General features: G+C 42.2%; 1 protein-coding gene across 1 annotated transcript in view; it reads left to right on the top strand.

Moving 5' to 3' along the window:
* The window catches only part of LOC121003296 (deoxynucleoside triphosphate triphosphohydrolase SAMHD1-like), a 204,260-nt gene that overhangs the window by 56,891 nt on the left and 127,606 nt on the right, over window positions 1–19,763 (top strand). Inside the window, exons 2-5 of the mRNA XM_040435024.1 lie at window positions 8,661–8,698; window positions 8,738–8,815; window positions 9,265–9,335; window positions 14,567–14,746. Coding sequence (XP_040290958.1) covers window positions 9,303–9,335; window positions 14,567–14,746 — 213 coding nt within the window. The 5' untranslated portion in view covers window positions 8,661–8,698; window positions 8,738–8,815; window positions 9,265–9,302. The remainder of the gene's footprint in view (window positions 1–8,660; window positions 8,699–8,737; window positions 8,816–9,264; window positions 9,336–14,566; window positions 14,747–19,763) is intronic.

The raw sequence follows: 19,763 nt of genomic DNA, 5'->3' as shown, positions 1-19,763 counted from the left end.
CGTCTGTAGTCTGGAAAATAGCAAAGTTCGGACCAAACTCGGTTCGGTCCAAACTGGTTTGCTCATTCTTAAATGGAGCAATTAGAAAGTACTACCTGTTACCCAAAAATCATGTGCCTATGTGAATGGAAAAATAAAAAGTTATGGCTCTGAGAATGCATGGAGTAAAGAACAAAAATGCAAACACGGAAATTGGCAAGGTCCTGAAAGGGTTAAGATTACAAATGCTGGCTTGGAAAAAGGAGCTTGAGATGAGCTGCATACAGTCCTAGGAGACCCCAGAAGCCATCCACAGCTTTTCTGGGCAATTGGAGCGCTTTCGATTCAGGTCCAATTTATTCAGACCTGAATCGAATCGCCAACCGATTTGATCTAATCAAATCTGAATCGAATTTCAAGAAGGTATGACTGCCATTTGACTGGATGGCTATATTGTATATTGATTTTCATTATCAGGATACATACAGCTACAGTACATGGGGACTTCTAAATTATTCATGGATGTTAAAGGATAACTGTCGTATTATTATTTTTTTTGGAGTATTAGATTGTGGTGATTAATATCTCCTTGGTGGCCCTATTTCAACTTTTCACTGTGTATTCAATTACCCCTTAATTCCACAGTTTTGTCCCCTGTACTGCCTATTTTTACCTGTGCTTAAAATAGGGTTGCTAGGCATGGTCCGTCTATGTCTATCTGTTGAAGGACGGAGGAGCAGAAGCACACTGAGTGCAAGGTCAGATTACTGACAGCCAGGGACTGTAGGTAAATGATTAAAACCAGGTCCTCCCCAGCAGCTGATAACAGTGCCTGGGCTATGTGCACTTCTCCCTGTCCCTGCGCTTGGCAGACGCTTCCTCACTCCGCAGAGCTGGAGAAGTAGAGTCGAAGCAGCGCACAACAGGGAAGGGAGATCTGCCATCTGCTCAGTGTATAGATGAAAGCAACATGTGGTAAGAGGACCCCTCTGTGCTGCAGGAGAATAACCCTTTAGGGGGAGGGCTCTGGTTACTGACACTTTTGGGGGGCTATTGTTACTGGCTAGTGAGGGCAGGCGGGATTAGCTTCAGGGTGAGGGCAGTGGCGGCCATCTTAACTGAATAGTGAAATTGCAGTTTTATGCAGACTGGTTGCTAAGGGCTGAATCTTATTAAATATGGGGTAAGTCAGTCTAATAGTAACTGATTCTGGAATATCATGTTATTAGTAACTACATACATGAAAATTTAAATTAGGGTCTAAGTGTGACAGTTATCCTTTAACTCATCTACCACAGGCCTATTTTTACCTTCCTGCCCAGGCCATTTTTATATCTAATATATAAAGCTGAGTGTATGTGTGTGTGTGTATGTCCGCTAAAGGAATCCGCATCGTCGCATTTACAATCACGAAATTTGGCACACAGGTACATCAGGTGTCCGGGAAGGTTTTAGACCAGGTCTCAGCTCTCTAGGACGTACCGTTCCCAAGATATTCCCAAAAAATGCATTAGCCAATAGAAGTTTGGTCACATGACCCTTATCAGCTAATAGAAGCTCGCAGGTCCTCCAGCCTCCACATACACACAGCTTTACACCAGGTTTTCATAACAACCCAGCCATTTTTCTTCACTGATGTAGGAGAGCTTTAAAGGAAATCTGTCACCAGGATAATCGCTATTGAAGTAAAGCCATGGCCTAATAGCACTTAGTACCTTATTTCAAGATGTGCCTTTGTTCCAGCAATAGATGTTTTTATACTCTGAAAATCCAGTTTATTCGGTATGCAAATGAGCCAGTAAGGTGCCCAGAGGGGCGTGAGTCTTGCAGGAAGGAGCCCAGACACGCCCCCTGCCACAATGTGTCCACCCTCAAAAGACTTAAAACCCCGCCCCCAGGTCCAGCTAAGCTACGCCCCTGATCCAGTTAGGCCACGCCCACTCCTGAGCCGACATGGATTGAAAAAATGAAGGTAAAAATCAACTGTCAGCTGCAGAGGGGGGAGGGAGGGGGACTTTCTCCCTGCAGCTTACACTCAGATAGCACAGTGTGCTGTCTTAGAGTGAGCTGTTCAAAAGGACACGCCCCTGATCCAGCCAAGGACACTGTTAAGGGGGCGGGCCCCTGTGGAGGTCACTGTTAAGGGGGTGGTGTGCTGTAAAACTCACTGTTAGGCCCCTTTCACACGGGCGAGTATTCCGCGCGCATGCGATGCTTGAGTTGAACGCATTGCACCCGCACTGAATCCCGATCCATTCATTTCTATGGGGCTGTTCACATGAGCGGTGATTTTCACGCATCACTTGTGCGTTGTGTGAAAATCGCAGCATGTTCTATATTCTGCGTTTTTCACGCAACGCAGGCCCCATAGAAGTGAATGGGGTTGCGTGAAAATCGCAAGCATCCTCAAGCAAGTGCGGATGCGGTGCGATTTTCACGCACGGTTGCTAGGAGACGATCGGGATGGAGACCCGATCGTTATTATTTTCCCTTATAACATGGTTATAAGGGAAAATAATAGCATTCTGAATACAGAATGCATAGTAAAATAGCACTGGAGGGGTTAAAAAAATTTTTATAAAATAATTTAACTCACCTTAATCCACTTGATTGCGCAGCCCGGCATCTCCTTCTGTCTTCATCTTAGCTGTGTGCAGGAACAGGACCTGTGGTGACATCACTCAGGTCATCACATGGTCCATCACATGATCCATCACTATGGTAAAAGATCATGTGATGGATCATGTGATGACCGGAGTGACGTCACCACAGGTCCTGTTCCTGCACACAGCTAAGATGAAGACAGAAGGAGATGCCGAGCTGCGCGATCAAGTGGATTAAGGTGAGTTAAATTATTATTATTATTTTAACCCCTCCAGCGCTATTGTACTATGCATTCTGTATTCAGAATGCTATTATTTTCCCTTATAACCATGTTATAAGGGAAAATAATAATGATCGGGTCCCCATCCCGATTGTCTCCTAGCAACCATGCGTGAAAATCGCACCGCATCCGCACTTGCTTGCGGATGCTTGCGATTTTCACGCAGCCCCATTCACTTCTATGGGGCCTGCATTGCGTGAAAAAAAATACAATCTACAGAACACCAATCCAAAGCCCGAACTTCTGTGAAGAAGTTCGGGTTTGGGTGCCAAACATGCCGATTTTTCTCACGCGAGTGCAAAACGCATTACAATGTTTTGCACTCGCGTGGAAAAATCGCGCATGTTCCCGCAACGCACCCGCACATTTTCCCGCAACGCCCGTGTGAAAGAGGCCTTAAAGGGGAAGGCTGCTGTAAAGGTCAAAGTTAAGGCGGTGGGCTGCTGTGGAGGTCCAATTTTAAGGGACTGGGCACTGTGGGGGGATGTCAGTGTTAAGGGGCGGGGTGCTGTAGATCTCACTGTTATAGTGGATAGTGTTGATATCTTTTAACGACACACACAAACATTAAATGAAATAGACTAAATATAGCCGAGTGAAGCCAGGTCCTTCAGCTGGTTTATAATAAAATCCCAAATTTACCAAAAATTTTCTAAATTCGAATTTCTCTACTTTATAGATAGTAATACCTTATCAAATAGTTATAAATCTACATTCCCCATATGTCTACTTTATGTTGGCATCATCATTTATGTTGTAAATGTGATTTTATTTTTTTAGGATGTTAGAAGGCTTAGAATTTCAGACGCAATTTAAAAAAATTTCAGGAAAATTTTAAAAACTTTTAACCCTTAGGCCTCTTTCACACGACCGTATGGTTTTGCGGTCTGTTTTGAACGGATCAGTTTTTCCATTTTTTTAGTTTCAATAGTGTTTCCGTTTCTGTTCCTTGGTTTCCGTTTGTGATCCGTTTTTTGCGGATCAGAACCGGAAGCATACAATAATGTTTAAACAGTAAGTACATTGAAAAATTGGGCTGGGAATAAAATTTTCAATAGAGGGTTCCGCAAAAACGGAACGGATATGGAAGACATACGTATGCATTCCGTTTTTTTGCAGAACTATTGACTTGAATGGAGCCACAGAACGTGATTTGTGGGTAATAGGACATGTTCTATCTTTGAATGGAAATACGGAAATGGAATGCATACGGAGTACCTTCCGTTTTTTTTGCGGATCCATTGAAATAAATGGTTCCGTATACGGAACGCAAAAAAAGGGATAGAAAACGGAAAAAAAAACGGTTGTGTGAAAGAGGCCTTAGGATACTGGAGATTTTTTCATTTTTGCGTTTTAATTTTTCTTCCCTATCTTACTTGAGCCATAACCTTTTTATATTTCCGTACACATATCTGTATGAGGGCTTTTTTTGGCGGGACAAGTTGTACTTTCTTAAGCCACCATTAATTATGGCATACAATGTTTTAAAAAATTCCAAATGGGGTGAAATTGGAAAAAAAATTAATTCCTCCACCATTTTATGGGTTTTGTTCCCATGGCGTTCCGTTTGTGGAAAAACTCACCCATGTCCTTCATTCTCTGGGTCAGTACGATTACAACGATACCCCATATATACAGTGGGATGCGAAAGTTTGGGCAGCCTTGTTAATCGTCATGATTTTCCTGTATAAAACGTTGGTTGTTACGATAAAAAATGTATCATATAGGAGACACACAGTGATATTTGAGAAGTGAAATGAAGTTTATTGGATTTACAGAAAGTGTGCTATAATTGTTTAAACAAAATTAGGCAGGTGCATAAATTTGGGCACTGTTGTCATTTTATTGATTCCAAAACCTTTAGCACTAATTATTGGAACTCAAATTGGCTTGGTAAGCTCAGTGACCCCTGACCTACATACACAGGTGAATCCAATTATGAGAAAGAGAGCATTTAAGGGGGTCAATTGTAAGTTTCCCTCCTCTTTTAATTTTCTCTGAAGAGTAGCAACATGGGGGTCTCAAAACAACTCTCAAATGAACTGAAGACAAAGATTGTTCACCATCATGGTTTAGGGGAAGGATACAGAAAGCTGTTTAAGAGATTTCAGCTGTCTGTTTCCACAGTTAGGAACATATTGAGGAAATGGAAGACCACAGGCTCAGTTCAAGTTAAGGCTCCAAGTGGCAGACCAAGAAAAATCTCGGATAGACAGAAGTGATGAATGGTGAGAACAGTCAGAGTCAACCCACAGACCAGCACCAAAGACCTACAACATCATCTTGCTGCAGATGGAGTCACTGTGCATCGTTCAACCATTCGGCACACTTTACAGAAGGAGATGCTGTATGCGATAGTGATGCAGAGGAAGCCTTTTCTCTGCCCACAGCACAAAAAGTGCAGCTTGAGGTGGGCTAAAGCAGATTTGGACAAGCCAGCTTCATTTTGGAATAAGGTGCTGTGGACTGATAATACTAAAATTGAGTTATTTGGCCATAACAAGGGGCGTTATGCATGGATGAAAAAGAACACAGCATTCCAAGAAAAACACCTGCTACCTACAGTAAAATATGGTGGTGGTTCCATCATGCTGTGGGGCTGTGTGGCCAGTGCAGGGACTGGGAATCTTGTCAAAGTTGAGGGACGCATGGATTCCACTCAGTATCAGCGGATTCTGGAGACCAATGTCCAGGAATCAGTGACAAAGCTGAAGCTGCGCCGGGGCTGGATCTTTCAACAAGACAACGACCCTAAACACTGCTCAAAATCCACTAAGGCATTTATGCAGAGGAACAAGTACAATGTTCTGGAATGGCCATCTCAGTCCCCAGACCTGAATATAATAGAAAATCTGTGGTGTGACTTAAAGAGAGCTGTCCATGCTCGGAAGCCATCAAACCTGAAGGAACTAAAGATGTTTTGTAAAGAGGAATGGTCAAAAATACCTTCAACCAGAATCCAGACTCTCATTGGAACCTACAGGAAGCGTTTAGAGGCTGTAATTTCTACAAAAGGAGGATCTACTAAATATTGATTTCATTTCTTTTTTGTGGTGCCCAAATTTATGCACCTGCCTAATTTTGTTTAAACAATTATAGCACACTTTCTGTAAATCCAATAAACTTCATTTCACTTCTCAAATATCACTGTGTGTGTCTCCTATATGATATATTTAACTGACATTTTTTTATCGTAACAACTAACGATTTATACAGGAAAATCATGACGATTAACAAGGTTGCCCAAACTTTCGCATCCCACTGTATAGGTTTTTTATGTCTAAATAGTGTCAAAATATATTTAAACTTTGAAAAAATTGAATTACACATTTTGTAAGGTGAGATGACAAGAAATGACTGTTCTGGCACTGTTTTTATTTATTTATTTTTACAGCGTTCACCTGACAGGGTAGATCATGCGATATTTTTATAGAGCCAGTTGTTACAGACACAGCAATATTTCAATTTTTTTAAAGTTTTACACAAAGCATTTTTGAAAAGTTTCGAATCTTGTTTTTGTGTTGCCATTTTCTGAGAGCCATATTTTTTTTATTTTTTTGGGCGATTGTCTTAGGTAGGCGCTAATTTTTTTCAGAATGAGGTGACGGCTTGATTGGTACCATTTTGGGGTACATATGACTTTTTGATCGCTTGGTATTACACTTTTCTGTAAGCAAGGTGACCAAAAATTGCTGTTTTGGCACAGGTATATAATGTTATATTTTTATAGAGCCGCTTGTTACGGACGTGTCGATACCTAATATGTCTAGTTTGTTTATTTTTGTTAAGTTTTACACAGTAAAAGCAATTTTAAAAAGAAATATCTTGTTTTTTGAGCGATTGTCTTATGTAGGGTATTTTTTTTGAGGGGGAGGGTGAGATGATGGTACCATTTTGGTTGATATGGATGTGGTGAAACCAAGTATGTCTATTCTTTTATTTTTTTTCCTATTTTTTTATTACAATTTTATATGACTTAATTAAGGGAAAAGGGCACTTTTTTTTATTATGTAAAAAACACTTTTTTTGTCCCACTGTCGAACTTCAACTTTTGGGGGTCTGATCCCCTCTGCCCGTCACCGTGGCATACAGAGGGTTAATGCGCCGGCATAGATGAAAACACAGATGCCGGCACATTAACCCTCTGTATGCCACGGTGATGGGCAGAGGGGATCAGAACCCCAAAAGTTGAAGTTCGACAGTGGGACAAAAAAAAAAAAGTGTTTTTTACATAATTGACTGCTGAGCCCCTGCCACTGATTGGGCGGGCGCAGTCACCTGTACAGTGCTGGAGCTCAAGTCACATCCCGTTGCGCCGTACTGTACGGCGCTGGTCGGGAAGGGGTTAAAGAAAAAAAGCAGTGCAATTGGTAGGCAGCAGGTTATAGAGAAGGGGAAGCTGAGCAGATTGATTTATTGTTTAGTGGGAAATGAATCTGACTTTATTGTTCATGGGAGGGTGTTATCATTGAGTAATGGCATTCTCTGTGTAAGTGTGTATACAGAGATAGCGGTCAGCCACTGATAGTTGTACACAGGAGAGGTGTATAAACGGATCCGGGTGTATTATCTTTAACAAAGCCAAGACGTGTTTTTCATATTTTAATAGTATAGGCTTTTTCACATGTGGGAATGCCCATGATGACTATTTTTTTTTTATAGTTTCTTTATTTTGATTTTGAGGAAAGGGTTGATTTAGAATTTTTATGTTTTTTTAAAACTTTTTTTTTTAAGGGCGGATTGGCCATAGACCTTACAGGGAAATTTCCTGGTAGGCCGATACCCATGGGGCGCCCAAGCCCTGCTCTCTACTGCTGGCCAGGTACATAATGACCCCTCAGCGGTAATTAACTCTGTGAGAATCAGAAACTTATGTACCTCCAACGACCGCACATGCCCTCTGAATTCAACTCCTGTGGCTAACATCTCACCTTCTAAGCCCCCTGCTCCATATCTTAATCAGGGACTGGAGGAGGACAGAAAATGGCATCTAATGATGGCCACAACAGGAGGACAGCTTTTGGGGCAATATATTGTGCTGCACTGTGGTATATGGGTCTGCTGGGACAGTATTTTGCACTGCTGGCCCCGCCTATTTGTGTTGCCCCACCTTCTCTCAATTTGGACCCACCTACAACATGGGACAACTTTTTTTTTTTTTTTTTTTTCCAGGGCCACTTTAAGTACCCAGTCTGACCCTAGAAGGGTTAAATGTCTGCAGTCAACATTAACACCAATTGCGGACATTACCCACGAGTGTCTGGTGTGTGAAACCGCAGTCACCCGGTTGCTATGCTCTCGAGTGGGCACCAACTTTAATGACCCGCCATCCGCCATACTATTATCAATATCAATCTGCTCAGCTCCTATTGCTCTATAACATGCTACCTGTAGAGTCCATTGCATTTCGTTGTGACATGTAACCTTGTGACTACAGTATTGTAGAAATTCCAACATTGTTTTCCCTGTAGGGAATAAAAGTAGGTGTATAAAACTCCCCATGTAGACTTAGCCATGTAATATGTTGAATGGTCACAACAAGCTCAGGTCCACCTGCCTACCTGGCTAGATGAGATCTTATGTTGCCTTTAGTACAACAGAACTTCATATAGGCTCTGAGTCACCTATATTCCTACAGTGTTCAGTGGAATATTTGCTCATTGATTTTGTTTGTATCCTTTATCTTAGCAGTGACATAACAGAGGAACTGTAATTGTGTGTTAATTATGTTTTTGAACACTGTTTCCTGTCAAAAATTCTGGTCACATCATTTAACTATGTACTTGTAATTTCACAGTGTGGCTTACCTGGCAGGATGCCTCGTAAAGGAGCTACAGAAGAAAGAGAAGGAAGAGGAGGAAGAGAAGGAAGAGAAGAAGAAGCAGCCAAAGCTGAAGATAAATGAACAAGATGTTTTGTGCGTCCAGATTGCAGGCCTGTGCCATGACTTGGGTAAATATCAACCTTAGGGCTCATGCACACAGGTGTGTTTTGCGATGTGCAAAGCACAGATCCCAGTTGCATGTCCATCCTTGTCTGCAAAACGGACAGGAATAGGACATGTTCTATCTTTTTTTGCGGGGCCATGGAATGGAAGTGTTGTCTGCATCTTTTGCGGCCCCATTAAAATGCATAGGTCTGCATCCGATCTACAAAAAAAAGAAGATGCAGACCAAATATATGGTTATGTGCAAGAGACCTTATACTGAATATGTCTGTCTATCTAATATCTATCTATCTATCTATCTATCTATCTATCTACCGTATCTATCTCATATCTATCTATATCTCTCTCTTCTATCTATCTATATTAGTATTTGAACTTACAAAATGCAGCTTCAGCTTTGCAAACAATTGTTTTATTTGTCAAATGGCTACATATTTCTCTTGATTTGCTTCAGGTCACGGACCATTTTCTCATTTGTTTGATAGAATATTCATGCCTTTAGCCGCTCCAGACAAACACTTTGAGGTGAGTCTAAGCATTGTGGATTCATAGCTGAATGTACTTTACAGATAAATTCTCCTCAAGTTTCTTTAGAGGAACAGTCATTTCACTATAAAACACCAAAAAAATGAAAGGTTTTAATATAAAAATATAACTCAGTGGGTGCAGTCTCCTTACTTGTACAGATACCAGGTGCAGCAACAATGAAGAAACAGTCCATTTTCTTAGGGGTTTCTAGATCAATAATAATTGTCACGCTCCACCAGTACTCAAGCCAAAGTGTCAGTAATAAAGTCGAGTTCTTCTTCAATTTGAAGATAGTGTTTGTAATCCTTGCTGTTAGGGTTTCATTCAGACCAGCACTTTGTCCTGTTAGTTTAGAAAGTCTGTTATTGAATAAAACAATAGAGAACAGACAGAGTGCAAATATGTCTTCAACAACAACAGGGTTCTTTGTAGAGAATTTGTTATGCTCACAAACAAGTATCTTCCAATTTGATGTAGTGCATGTCGAAACTCACATGACGAATTGCAAACACCCAACTCGACTTTCGTCAATATCTGTGTCTTGCAGGGAAGACCATTATTTGCCACAAAAGGGTAAATATACAGTTACAATTTCCATATGATATTAGGTAAAAGCTGAAGATAAACGAGATAAGATAAGGATCACGTCTTCATTTATCCACTTGCAGAGGATCAAAAATATTTCTGACCATGTTTTGATCACACAGGTTCAGGAATCATTACTAGTGTTGAGCAAAGTATTAAAAAATTCGATTCGACTGCTTCGCAGAATTTTTAAAAAAAATTTGCTTCATGATGAATTATTTTGTCACAAAGCGCATTTCTTTGTAAATAGTGGGCGCAATGACAGGGAACGGTGATTTCGCTGTTTCCCGTCTTTCTAACCCTCAGATGCCACATTCATAGCTGATTGTAGCATCTGATAGCAATATTACAGTGCAAAAAAATATATAAAAAAAATAATAATAATTACATCATACTTACTTCATCCGTTTGCTCGCGACGGCCGGCCGCCGTCATCTTGATTGAAGACCTTGCGCAAAATCTCTTGCGGCCATAATGACGTCATCACGTTGGTCAGCGTGGTGACGTCATACGTCACTGCGCACAGGATTTAGTGCGAGATCATTGTGGACTTCGATTCCCTCAACACTACTTATTACAATACAGTTATCAGAGATGTGCCTTGTAACAAGCAGTCCACCTGTGTGTCCATTTATTGATATACCAGTAAAATGAAGGAGATTTTAGAAAATCTCATGCAGGGGCAGATTGCCTTTTATATGCAGTGGGCCGGCAGTGATATGTTACACTCGCTCTTTAACACACATCACAGGGAGCCAGCCGCGCTGTGCTATAAGCCGATGTTAGGAGTCCCTGCGCTGCGCCAAATTTGTCATATCGGTAAATCGGGTGCTTAGAAATGTTTTAGGGCAGTCTCAGCTCTCTAGAACATACAGGGAGTGCAGAATTATTAGGCAAATGAGTATTCTGACCACATCATCCTCTTTATGCATGTTGTCTTACTCCAAGCTGTATAGGCTCGAAAGCCTACTACCAATTAAGCATATTAGGTGATGTGCATCTCTGTAATGAGAAGAGGTGTGGTCTAATGACATCAACACCCTATATCAGGTGTGCATAATTATTAGGCAACTTCCTTTCCTTTGGCAAAATGGGTCAAAAGAAGGACTTGACAGGCTCAGAAAAGTCAAAAATAGTGAGATATCTTGCAGAGGGATGCAGCACTCTTAAAATTGCAAAGCTTCTGAAGCGTGATCATCGAACAATCAAGCGTTTCATTCAAAATAGTCAACAGGGTCGCAAGAAGCGTGTGGAAAAACCAAGGCTCAAAATAACTGCCCATGAACTGAGAAAAGTCAAGCGTGCAGCTGCCAAGATGCCACTTGCCACCAGTTTGGCCATATTTCAGAGCTGCAACATCACTGGAGTGCCCAAAAGCACAAGGTGTGCCATACTCAGAGACATGGCCAAGGTAAGAAAGGCTGAAAGACGACCACCACTGAACAAGACACACAAGCTGAAACGTCAAGACTGGGCCAAGAAATATCTCAAGACTGATTTTTCTAAGGTTTTATGGACTGATGAAATGAGAGTGAGTCTTGATGGGCCAGATGGATGGGCCCGTGGCTGGATTGGTAAAGGGCAGAGAGCTCCAGTCCGACTCAGACGCCAGCAAGGTGGAGGTGGAGTACTGGTTTGGGCTGGTATCATCAAAGATGAGCTTGTGGGGCCTTTTCGGGTTGAGGATGGAGTCAAGCTCAACTCCCAGTCCTACTGCCAGTTTCTGGAAGACACCTTCTTCAAGCAGTGGTACAGGAAAAAGTCTGCATCCTTCAAGAAAAACATGATTTTCATGCAGGACAATGCTCCATCACACGCGTCCAAGTACTCCACAGCGTGGCTGGCAAGAAAGGGTATAAAAGAAGAAAATCTAATGACATGGCCTCCTTGTTCACCTGATCTGAACCCCATTGAGAACCTGTGGTCCATCATCAAATGTGAGATTTACAAGGAGGGAAAACAGTACACCTCTCTGAACAGTGTCTGGGAGGCTGTGGTTGCTGCTGCACGCAATGTTGATGGTGAACAGATCAAAACACTGACAGAATCCATGGATGGCAGGCTTTTGAGTGTCCTTGCAAAGAAAGGTGGCTATATTGGTCACTGATTTGTTTGTTTTGTTTTTGAATGTCAGAAATGTATATTTGTGAATGTTGAGATGTTATATTGGTTTCACTGGTAAAAATAAATAATTGAAATAGGTATATATTTGTTTTTTGTTAAGTTGCCTAATAATTATGCACAGTAATAGTCACCTGCACACACAGATATCCCCCTAAAATAGCTAAAACTAAAAACAAACTAAAAACTACTTCCAAAAATATTCAGCTTTGATATTAATGAGTTTTTTGGGTTCATTGAGAACATGGTTGTTCAATAATAAAATTAATCCTCAAAAATACAACTTGCCTAATAATTCTGCACTCCCTGTACAGTTCTTGAGATATTCACAAAAATGCAAACATGGCACCATCACCTGACCAGTATTAGCCAATAGAAGCTCACAGGTCCTTCGTTCTTCGACTAACTTCCATACACAGTCACATGACCCCTATTGGCCAATAGAAGCTCATAGGTCCTTCAGTCTTTGTCTTACTGACATAAATGCAGTTTTACACCAGGTTTCCATAGCAACTGAGACAAATTTCTTTACCAGGTGGGGTGCTGTGGAGGTCACTTATTAGGGGCACTGTGGATATCACTGTTATGAAGGGCACAGTGGATATCTTTTAACCCTTTGGATACCGGAGGCCATTGCCACACAGAAAGCAACTGCAAACTATACAATGACATTTGTTTAATTTCATACACTTTGCAGTATGTACTACTCTGCGTTTTGTCCGCACGGGGATCCATGTATTTATTTGGGGGTGTCTTTTCGCAGTGTTTCTTTTCCCATTTTTTTTTCATGTGACTTCTATGGTTTTTTTTTTAAATTCCCCCCATCCTGCTCCCCATCGGCTCTATCTGTCCCAGGCTGTATTCATTGCACTTCCGTTCCCCGCATGTAAACTTCAAGTACACCACTGCATCCAATGACTGGCCTCAGCAGTGACGTGTTCCCATGTGGCATCTCACTGCATTTTAATAGCTCTTTTAGCAAACTTTTTATGTGATCAGAATTATTACTATGAAGTCTATAGTACATTATGACATACAGTACATACAAAGTTTTTTTTTTTGAGGAGTAGTAATGCTCTAGGTAGGGAATTTATTATGACATTTTCCCCATAGGACTTGAAAAATGCCAGAAAAAAACCCGGTTAAAAATTGTGTAAAAATGCTAAAAAAGACAAAAAAACATTTGCTATTGTTGTTACTAGTGTTGAGCGAACTTCTGTTTTAAGTTCGGCGTCTAAAGTTCGGCTTCCGGTTAGCGGAGAATCCCGATATGGATTCCGAATTCCGTTGTGGTCCGTGGTAGCGGAATCAATAATCGGCCATTATTGATTCCGCTACCACGGATCACAACGGAATTCGGAATCCATATCGGGATTCTCCGCTAATCGGAAGCCAAACTTTAGACGCCGAACTTAAAACAGAAGTTCGCTCAACACTAGTTGTTACTTTTACTACTACTGGTAAGTACAGGATTCCAAGAAAATTGCCATATTCACTCTATGTAAATACAAAAAAACATGCTGTTCAAGTATTAATAATTTAGAAAAAAAGATATTGATGAGATTATTTTATAACCCAGGATTTTAAAATTCTTTATAGCTACGCTGCAAACATATATTATTAAATATGTATGGAGAGGTATATGTATACTGTGACACAGTGAGGGGTTGCTTGCTAGATGTGAGATATGTTCCTCCCAGCATGTGCTGCGGAGACTGACAGGCAGGTGAGGTCAAGCACCAGACCGGATCTCACGTGCCAGTCCGGGCTTTGCCAGGGGTGCCCCTAGCCTTTCTACTGCCTAAGGCGAAAACCAAAACGACCGGCTCAGGCAGCTCGATAATGATAACACTGGCCTCTGTTAGGCTACAGAAAACAGTACTAAAGCCTATTAGAGGGAACGATGGGCCAGGGAGACATCACTGCCGTAGCAGCATTCAACTGTATTGCTGTCCTGAGTACAGCAATGCAGTTGAATGTGTAGAGAAGAGCTTTTCCACAATTAAAGAGCTTATTGCCCATGGCCCTTCTGCTGCCCCCCTCTTGCCCCTACCTGGTGCTGCCTGAGGCGATAGCCTCACCTGGCCTCATTGGTGGTGCACCCCTGGGCTTTGCAGACCCCTAGCTGTCTTAAAAGCCAGCTGGAGTGCAGTAGGTCTGTCTGTGTTAAGGTGCTTGTACCTGGATGCATGTATGCGACCTGTTCGACGATGTTTAGGACTTGAACCCTGTAAGCGGATCTGTTGCAAGGAGTGAACACACACCAGGACTTGATTTCTATATGCGATACACTCCGCACGGTGCGGACTGAACACCAGGACTTATACTAAGGTCAGGTTTTTTTCCTGTTCTGTGAAACCTGACAAATGTGAATAAACACTAAATTCTGGTAAAGAACTGTTTTTTTGTGCCTCTGTTCTGCGTCCGCTCACCCTGCCTACCAGAGCGAATCCCCACAATACTTTACTCAAATCAAAGGAAATTCGTCAATGATAACAATGTTTTTGTTGTTTTTTTTTCAGCATGAAAACGCTTCTGTACTTATGCTGGAAGATCTCATACTATCCAAGGAAGGATTTATTATGAACATGATGAAGGATTATGGCCTGATGAGTGACTTGCCTGATAATGTTAAATCTGAAGATTTAAACTTGTCTAAGGATTTTATATTTATCAAGGAGATGATAGTTGGATGTCCGGAGGTCAGTCAAAACTATTTATCGTTAGTTGAAAGCTATGTTTCTATACATCCATTTCTATGTCTCTAATTCATATGGGTATATTCATATGGCATAACACATTTATTTTTTACTACAACTTCAGCTAAACCAAAACACTAAATCCTTAAAAAAAATATGTGATTCCTAATATGGTATCATAGAGTCCTATGGGAACGTCACATACTTAAAGGGGTTATCCGAAGTCTCCCTGCACGGCTGCTGCATCTGACCATCATGCGGATCAAAACATCCGGTGACAGGGGGAGCAACCAATAGCAGAGGCTGATTACCGTCACGGCCTACTGCTCCATTAACCCCCCCCCCCTCCATGTTTTGATCTGCGCGATGGGGAGATGCGGTGGTTGTGCAACGATCTGGAGCAACGCAGGTACCGGGAAGAAGGTAAGTATAATGTATACGAGGGGCCAGGCATTGGGGGGATCTTTTAGACTTTGGATGCCCCCTTTAAACATTTACTCTTCAACATTGAAATTGCAACACCAAGAAGGAAAAGGTGTGGACTTATACTTTATTGATGGTTGTCTAGGGAATGTTTACCAAGCTAGATGCATTTGGGCATGCAAATTATCAGGTTCTGCTGCTGGCAGCACCCTTTGCAATAGTCGACTAATGATGTCCCAATGTACTCAAAGGGAGATAAGTCAAGAGACGCGGCAGGCTATGGAAACAGGTTTAGGCCACATAGGCTGCTCACAGTAACACAACATGCAGTCTGTCATTGTCCTTTAGAAAAGCCAGCTACTGGGACACTTTAGAGAAATGGCCAAACCACTGGGTCTACAACCAAATTAATGCAATGCTGAGCTGTGTCAGTGTCCCTGAAATGAAGATTAGAGGTGCCTGGCTACCACACATTGTGCCACCCCACACCATTATCTCAGAAGCAGTACTGGTATGATGTTCCCTTGTGATGGCCTCTTCATGGCATTGTTCACGTGGTCTCCAGCCTAGGCGTGCGCAGCCTATTGCATTAGGGTGTGCACCCTAAAGCACAAAAACACGCTGTGTGTGTGTATATATTTTATATATATATATATATATATATATATATATATATATATATATATATATATTTATATACACACACACACAAATACACTAAAGGGTATAAGGGTACATTATTATTTATACAGGGGTAATATAACTAAGGGGTATCAGAGTAAATTATACAGGAGTAATATAACTGAGGAGGGCTATCAGGGTCATTACACAGGGGTAATATAACTTAAATTATAAAAGTTAAATTGCCCCTTTATCATGTCCCCTAAGATAGCCCTCCTCAGTTATATTACCCCTGTATAATAATGTACCCTGATACCCCTTAGTTTTACCCCCTGTATAATTTACCCTGATCCCTCAGTTATATTACCCCCTGTATAATGTCCCCGATAGCCCTCCTCAGTTATATTACCCCCTGTAATTTACCCTGATATCCCTCAGTTATACGGCATCATGGTACAGGGTACATTATACAGGGGTATAAATACGGAGGGGTAGCAAGCAGCAGGGAACATACTTTATGCGTTGACTAAGTTATATAACTAACTTATATGGGGGTGACTCTCAGCCAGGGCAGATTTCCAGTGGCGTAGCGTGGGTTGCCAGCACCTGGGGCAAGCCAAGTATTGCTCCCCCCCCAACCTGTGGACATGCCCCTTTTTACAAATAATGCAGTACATGTCACCTACAGTCCTATGTAACACCACAGATAACACAGTGATAACTCTCTGAGTACAGATTGTGAAGTAGATGTCACCTACAGTCCTATGTAACACCACAGATAACACAGGGATAACTCTGAGTACAGATAATGTAGTATATATAACCTGCAGTCCTATGTAACACCACAGATAACACAGTGATAACTCTCTGAGTACAGATAATGTAGTAGATGTCTCCTGCAGTCCTATGTAACACCACAGATAACACAGGGATAACTCTGAGTACAGATAATGTAGTAGATGGGTGTGAGGCCCCAGAATTCAGAACACGTACAGTGTGACCTGAAGTCTGGGACCAGGATGCGGCAGTGTGGACCAAATCCTATATCCACCCCCCCCCCCCCCCCCCAAACAGATATGTGGATGGACATTACATATAATGGTACACACTATACAGTAGAATACAGCAGCACATACCTGTTACATCCAGTGACATCTCCTGTGATTTAGACTTTCCTCAACGTCTTCATTTGGAGATAAGACCACCATGATACCTTCTTTCAGCCGCGTCTCGTCTGTGCAGTTTCACAGAATTATTTTTAGATTTTCTCACTTTACTATCATCCTCAGATAACAGACCTCCCCTCCCCCGTAGTGCCCATAAATATAATGCCCTCTGTATAATTATAATATATACTGGCCCCTCTGCAGGGAAAAAAGGGAGTCAGTCAGCACATCCCAAAGCTGGCCCCTCTGTGTTATTATTATTCTTAATATTATAATGGCCCCCTCTGTATTAGGCTCTCTTCACACGTCCGCAGAATGTATCCGCATCCATTCTGCAATTGTGCGGAACGGGTGCGGACCCCTTCATTCTCTATGGGGACGGAATGGATGCGGAAAGCACACAGTGTGCTCTTCGCATCCGCATTTCCGGAGCGGCCTGCTGAACTTCCGGTCTGCGCCTCTGGAAAAAAATAGAACATGTCCTATTCTTGTCCGCAGCTGCGGACAAGAATAGGCTGTTCTATGGGGGTGCCGGCCGGGTGTATTGCGGATCCGCAAAACACTACGGACTTGTGAATGGACACTAATAGTAATAATTATGGTGCCCTTCAGCCCCTCCAGCATACAGTCCCACGGAAAATACATCACTCTCTCTGCCTTCAGCCCCTCCAGCATACAGTTCCCATGTAAATAATATCACTTCACCCCCCTCTCTTCAGACCCCTCTAACATACAGTCTCCAGGATTGGCGCGTGGCATATGTGGTGCCAATATTCAAAAAGGGGCCAAAAACAGAGCCTGGAAACTATAGGCTGGTAAGTTTAACATCTGTTGTGGGTAAACTGTTTGAAGGTTTTCTGAGAGATGCTATCTTAGAGCATCTCAACGGAAATAAGCAAATAACACCATATCAGCATGGCTTCATGAGGGATCGGTCATGTCAGACTAATTTAATCAGTTTCTATGAGGAGGTAAGTTCTAGACTTGACAGCGGCGAATCAATGGATGTCGTATGTCTGGACTTGTCCAAAGCATTTGACACTGTACCACATAAAAGGTTAGTATATAGAATGAGAATGCTCTGACTGGGAGAATATGTCAGTATGTGGGTAAGTAACTGGCTGAGTGATAGAAAACAGAGGGTGGTTATTAATGGTACACACTCAGATTGGGTCACTGTCACTAGTGGAGTACCTCAGGGGTCAGTATTGGGCCCTATTCTCTTCAATATATTTATTAATGATCTTGTAGAAGGCTTGCATAGTAAAGTATCAATTTTCGCAGATGACACTAAACTGTGTAAAGTAATTTACACTGATGAGGACAGTATACTACTACAGAGGGATCTGGATAGATTGGAGGCTTGGGCAGATAAGTGGCAGATGAGGTTTAACACTGATAAATGTAAAGTTATGCACATGGGAAGGAAAAATGCAAGTCACCCGTACATACTAAATGGTAAAACACTCTGTAACACTGACATGGAAAAGGATCTATGAATTTTAATAAACAGCAAACTAAGCAGCAAAAACCAGTGTCAGGCAGCTGCTGCCAAGGCCAACAAGATAATGGGTTGCATCAGAAGGGGCATAGATTCCCGTGATATGAACATAGTCCTACCACTTTACAAATTGCTAGTCAGACCACACATGGAGTACTGTGTACAGTTCTGGGCTCCTGTAAACAAGGCAGACATAGCAGAGCTGGAGAGGGTTCAGAGGAGGGCAACTAAAGTAATAACTGGAATGGGGCATCTAATTACTATGTATAAATATATCAGGGGTCAGTACAGAGATCTATCCCATCAGCTATTTATTCCCAGGACTGTGACTGTGACGAGGGGACATCCTCTGCATCTGGAGGAAAGAAGGTTTGTACACAAACATAGAAGAGGATTCTTTACGGTAAGAGCAGTGAGACTATGGAACTCTCTGCCTGAGGAGGTGGTGATGGTGAGTACAATAAAGGAATTCAAGAGGGGCCTGGACGTATTTCTGGAGCTTAATATTACAGGCTATAGCTACTAGAGAGGGGTCGTTGATCCAGGGAGTTATTCTGATTGCATGATTGGAGTCGGGAAGGAATTTTTTATTCCCCTAAAGTGGAGAAAATTGGCTTCTACCTCACAGGGTTTTTTGCCTTCCTCTGGATCAACTTGCAGGATAACAGGCCGAACTGGATGGACAAATGTCTTTTTTCGGCCTTATGTACTATGTTACTATGTTACTATGATTATTCCTCCTCCCTTCAGCCCCTGCAAAAAGCCCCCCAAGTACACATACCAGTCAATCTTCTCCTCCACATACTGACCTGCAGCCTCTGCTCCTCTCTCCAACAACGTGCTCTGTTGAATCTCCTTCACATCTTGAGGCCCCGCCCCCTGTATGACGAGACTCTGCCTCTTCCTCCGACATCATACCTCCCTGGAGCAACTCCATTCTATCGCTCTACGGTCTGAAGCTTATGTGAAGGATCGGATCAGGAGTTGGCAGATGGCAGTGCAGCACGGAGGTGATTAGGGTGTGCCCAGGCACACCCGACACACCCCGTGTGCACGCCTATGGTCTCCAGTTATCATTGTGACAAAAGTGGGACTCGTTGCTGAGGAGGATAGACCTGCATTCCAGCCCCTATTACCATCTTGCTGTGGCCACTATTTTTACCAGTGGCATTAAGTCAATGGAACGTCTTTAGCTGGATATGTGGCTCATAACGCAATGTCAAGAAAATGTCTGTTTGCCGCCCAAGGCTTGTGATGTGACATCCAACTTCCATTTCAGGACAGAATAGATCCCTACACACCATTCTTA

This window comes from Bufo bufo, chromosome 6 (genome assembly GCF_905171765.1).
Source record: "Bufo bufo chromosome 6, aBufBuf1.1, whole genome shotgun sequence".
NCBI classification, from domain to species: Eukaryota; Metazoa; Chordata; class Amphibia; order Anura; family Bufonidae; genus Bufo; species Bufo bufo.
This window is presented reverse-complemented; position numbering and strand designations above follow the sequence as displayed.